Raw genomic sequence first — 5134 nt, 5'->3', positions numbered from 1 at the left:
CATATTTGAAGGACAAACTTTTATTAGCAGGTTTATTAAGTTTGATTAGTTTATTATCTCTTTTAGTGGAAATACTATATTAGCTTCAATTACACTTTTTTAATTAGGCATTTTTATAAAATCTCTCCATGCATTGGCAACCTTGAAACATCTTTCTAATTCCAAACCTCATTTACAATATGATTAAGTGTCCATGGACTACGTTCAAGGCCACACACACCTGCTGTATGCTTCTGTCTCTGATTTCCTAGAAGCTGATGTCTGCGGGGAAAAAAGGGGGCTGGATTATGCTTACACGTCTATCAATGATTTAACTTGTTGCCACTGGTGGCTTCAGCTGCTGTATATAAAACCAAGTAACAATGACTATTGACTCATTAGCTGGGCAGTCGTGACTCAGGATTTCACATAACCGCACCTCTCTGACAGCCTGCAGGAACCATGATTTTAAGCGTGGCCCTAATCTGGGGAGTTGTAGTTGGGTTGTGCTGCTGCTTGTGGCTTATTTTGGGTGTACGCAGAAGGTAAGAATCATTTGTTCGCCTTATCCTTAACAGAATTTTAAGAAGTCTAAATTTTAATAAATATGTCACTTTTAGAATTGTGCAGAGGAAATGTAAGCATATCATCAGTGAATAAAGAATAAAATACAGAAATCCTATCAGTACTCTAAAATAGGTATGTGAAATACATTTTCAAAGAAAAAAACTTAAATTGCTTCTATCATCTAATTAAAATACCGTATACCTATCATTTTATTGCCACAGTTTGTAGCAACGTATGTTTTAGACTGCAATTTTAGATTGTTTTATTCTGTTTATGTTACTATAGCTACTTTTTGGAGCAGTTGGGAGGGATTTATGTTTTTACAGTTATTGTTGCTATGTTGTTTAATAGTTGCATGTTTTTAAAGGTATGACAAAACCATACTGATGACTCAGGGCAAGATGTTGTCAGATTTGCCTTAAAGTCTCTTGCTCTGCCTTGCTCCTAGGTCAAAATGGGTCATAACTACTTATTTTTGATGCCTTTAATGGGGTGATACACATGTCCAGTGGTAGGGTATGAGGATATTGAGATTGTATTTGCTTTTTTTTTTTTTTCAGACACCCCGGTGAGCCCCCGCTTGAGAACGGCCTCATCCCATACCTCGGCTGTGCCCTGCAGTTCGGTGCCAACCCTCTGGAGTTCCTGCGGGGACGGCAGAGAAAGCACGGCTCCATCTTCACATGCAAGATCGCCGGCCAGTTTGTCCACTTCCTCTGCGACCCTTTCTCCTACCATGCAGTCATCCGCCAGGGTCGCCATCTGGACTGGAAAAAGTTCCACTTTGCTGCCTCTGTCAAGGTACTTTTAACAGGAACAGAAGTATGAAATCATTCATAGAACTGCTATATCCATATGCTACCATCTGTCTGACCATTCATTAATATGTTTGACAATGTTTGAATAATGAAGCTTCGTAATGCAGGAATGTGTATTCTAACCCTACAAGAAAAGATACAACACAGGAGACATCATTGCACAAGAACACAGAAAAGAGCTAATGAACACATGCTTTGCATTTCTGCTTTTTAGGCATTTGGACACGAGAGTATGGATCCAAGTCACGGCTACACCACCGAAAACCTGCACCAGACATTCCTGAAGACCCTACAGGGGGAGGCCCTGCCCTCACTCATACAGGCAATGATGGAGAACCTGCAGAGTGTCATGCTGCAGTCCGACACACTAAATGTCAGCGCCACAGAGTGGGAGACGGATGGGATATATGGCTTCTGCTACAAGGTTATGTTTGAGTCTGGCTACTTAACTCTCTTCGGTAAAGAGCTCAGCACCCAAGAAGAAAAAAGCCTGGCCAAGCAGGAGGCTCAGAAGGCCCTGGTGCAGAATGCACTGGAGAATTTCAAAGAGTTTGACAAGATCTTCCCCGCCCTCGTTGCTGGGCTCCCCATTCATGTGTTCAAGAGTGGCCACAGCGCTCGAGAGAACCTGGCCAAGACACTCCTCCATGAGAACCTAAGCAAGAGACAGAATATCTCTGACCTGATTTCTCTCCGAATGCTCCTGAACGACACTCTGTCCACCTTCAATGACATCGGCAAAGCCAGAACTCATGTGGCCTTACTGTGGGCCTCCCAGGCCAACACGCTGCCCGCTACTTTCTGGTCTCTCCTCTACATGATCAGGTAGGTTACGGGGCACTGTTCTTGAATGTGAGACTGTGTTGCTGTTATCATTTTATGTCAAAGCAGTGTTCTTATATGGTCTTAACATTGTGCCAGCCACATTTTCTGTCTGTTAATAAAATAATGAATGAAAGAATGAATGGATGAATAATCAATAATGAGTGACTAAACAAAACCAGTAAAACATGTGGCCTGAGTGGCCTAAATGATAAATTTATGTACTGCACAAACAACCCTTACTGAGACTTGCATTTAAATATTCGTTTTCTACATCTGAAGGAGTCCTGAGGCCCTGCGAGCTGCAACTGCAGAAGTCAACAGGACAATGGAAGCCACTGGTCAGAAAGCCGACCCCAAGGACCCCCATCTTACCCTCACCAGAGAACAACTAGATGACATGCCAGTGCTAGGTTAGCACTTTCCATAGCACACATTCCCATTTCATTTTATGTTCAGATAGCACAACTGGTATTTGGATTATACATATTAATATCTAATTGTTAAAATTGAAAAGGTATTTAACATACATTATGGTACCTCGATGTTAATGTGAAGTTCTATACATTGCATTTGCTTAGCAGGCATACTTATCCCGCGACAAGTAATTTCTTTACAGTATACAGCTAGATTTTAACTTTAGCAATCAGGGTTAAGTGCCTTGTCCAAGGGTACAGCAGTGCCCCATTTGGGAATGGAACCAGCAGCCCATGGGTTATGAGCCCTGCTCCTTATCACTACACACTGCTGCACATGTGCAAATATTCTTGTTTGCACCTGATAAAATAAGATTGTTGTGCTGATATCTTAATTTGATTTTATATCTTATCTAAACAGATAGCATCATCAAGGAAGCAATGAGGCTGTCGAGTGCCTCCCTCAACGTTAGAGTTGCCAAGCAAGACTTTTCACTGCATTTAGACAACAAGGAGTCCTACCACATTCGCAGAGACGATCTGTTAGCACTGTATCCACAACTCCTCCATCTTGATCCAGAAATCTATGAAGACCCTCTGGTAAGTGACAAATTATACTTGCCTCCTTAAACCATAGGAATAAATTAGACCTGACTAGGTTTTCCCAATTCTGTTTGGGTAAGATTACCTTGTGTAGAGTCAATATACATCAGCTAGCTCTGTATTTAAATAATATAACTACTCCATCAGCAATACCTTCATGCCTTTGACATTGTCTCTCATGTTCATCCACAGACATACAAGTACAACAGATACTTGGATGAAAATGGACAAGAAAAGACATCCTTTCACAAAAATGGACGCAAACTCAGGTATTACTACATGCCTTTCGGCTCTGGAGTGACCAAGTGTCCGGGACGGTTCTTTGCAGTGCACGAGATTAAACAGTTTCTCTTCCTGTTGCTTTCTTACTTTGACATGGAACTTGTGGACTCTGATGTAAAAGTCCCCCCACTGGATCAGTCTCGGGCAGGTTTAGGTGTTCTACAGCCCACCTATGATGTTCATTTTCGGTACAGACTTAAAGCTCAATGAAAACGTGACATTACCTATGTACTATGTAAGTAAACTGTAAATAATGTATATTATGGCTGTGTTTGACTTCTGAATGGGCAGCAGTGTAGCATAGTGGTTAAGGAACAGGACTCGTAACCGGTTCCGTTTTGATTCCCTGTTGGGGCGCTGCTGCTGTACCCTTGGGCAAGGTACTTAACCCACAATTGCCTCAGTAGATATCCAGCTGCATAAATGGATAATATTGTAAAAAAAAAAAAAACTGTAACTGATGTAAGTCGATCTCTGTAAGAGCATCTGCTAAATGCTTGTAATGTAACCTAACTTGGGAGATGAGATTTTTATATTATACTCTCAAACTTTCATTTAGACTTTGCAATGTGTATCGTGTCAAAAAAAGCTTACAATTATAGCAATGCCTGACATTAAGAATGAAGTTTTTATGTATGTATTTTGTAACTAATATGTAGCTATTGTGTAATTGTGTACACTACAGTATAACTGTCATGTAAATATATGTTCACAGTTTTGACTACATGTAATAATGTACCCACTACTCAGTGATAACAACCTATGTTGATATGATTCTAAAGTGTTTGATTCATGTTCAGGACGTAGCACTGAAAATATGTGTGATTAAAAGTGTTGCCTTATTTAATGCGAGACCGATCCTTGTAGTGTGCGGTTTGTTTTGCAGACCAAAAGGGCATACAGTGATGGCATTATAAATGGTATAATTAATATTCAGTGTAGTGGCAGCGGCAGTGTAGCATAATGGCTACAGAGCCACACTCATAACTGAAAGGTTATTGGTTCGATTCTCCACTGGGGCACTGCTGCTGTACCTTTGGGCAAGTTACTTAACCCTCACTTACTTCAGTAAATATCCAGCTGTACAAATGGGTTACATTGTTTAAAAAAAACATAACTGATGTAAGTTGCTCCACTATGCCAATAATGTAATGTCATTTATATGTGACATCTTTCAAGATTCCTTGTAATGTGCAAGGCAATAGTAAGTAAAACCATCGTTAAGCACTTTCTCTTGTTAATTATTCTGGCACATTCTTTTGGGCCTTGTTCTGAACACACGGATCAATTTATGAAATCACTCAACATTTTGCAGTACTAACATTATTTTGAATAATAAATGAATTTAGTCCTCCCATCTCTGTCTCAATGGCTCTTTCAATAGAAATGCCATATAACATACAGCAGTAAAGTAAATTGAAAAATAAAGTTGTTCACCTTTAAGATTCGTATGTGATCTAACACCTGCTACCTCTAGTATGTGATATTTATTTTACTTATTGTTTGGATTCTGTTTTCTAGTGACTGATGTATCATAGTATACTTGGCTTCTTTTGCCTAGACAGGAGTTAACTTGTGGTGGGGCTTGTATGGTGTTATGCTCACACTCGCTGGCCTTGGAGTGTTGTTACTCTGGTCTACTGTTGC

The 5134-nt window shown here is 40.2% G+C and overlaps 1 protein-coding gene across 1 annotated transcript; it reads left to right on the top strand.

Annotated features, from left to right (window-relative positions):
- The first annotated feature begins 441 nt into the window (after positions 1-441).
- LOC118773222 (cytochrome P450 7A1-like) lies at positions 442-3697 on the top strand. Its single transcript, XM_036522065.1, has 6 exons — positions 442-524; positions 1107-1347; positions 1579-2189; positions 2469-2599; positions 3024-3202; positions 3398-3697. The coding sequence occupies exons 1-6, from the start codon at positions 442-444 to the stop codon at positions 3695-3697; spliced, it is 1545 nt and encodes a 514-aa protein (XP_036377958.1).
- Positions 3698-5134: the final 1437 nt, after the last annotated feature.

Source organism: Megalops cyprinoides, chromosome 2, assembly GCF_013368585.1.
Source record: "Megalops cyprinoides isolate fMegCyp1 chromosome 2, fMegCyp1.pri, whole genome shotgun sequence".
In the NCBI taxonomy this organism is placed as follows: Eukaryota; Metazoa; Chordata; class Actinopteri; order Elopiformes; family Megalopidae; genus Megalops; species Megalops cyprinoides.
The sequence above is the reverse complement of the archived record's forward strand: the minus strand, read 5'-3'. Positions and strand labels throughout refer to the sequence as shown.

Coding starts and splice junctions, on each gene's coding strand:
- LOC118773222 (XM_036522065.1), top strand. CDS start 442: ATGATTTTAAGCGTGGCCCTAATCTGGGGAGTTGTAGTTGGGTTGTGC. Junction 525..1,106: donor ATTTTGGGTGTACGCAGAAG/GTAAGAATCATT, acceptor TTTTTTTTTCAG/ACACCCCGGTGAGCCCCCGC. Junction 2,190..2,468: donor TCTCTCCTCTACATGATCAG/GTAGGTTACGGG, acceptor CTACATCTGAAG/GAGTCCTGAGGCCCTGCGAG.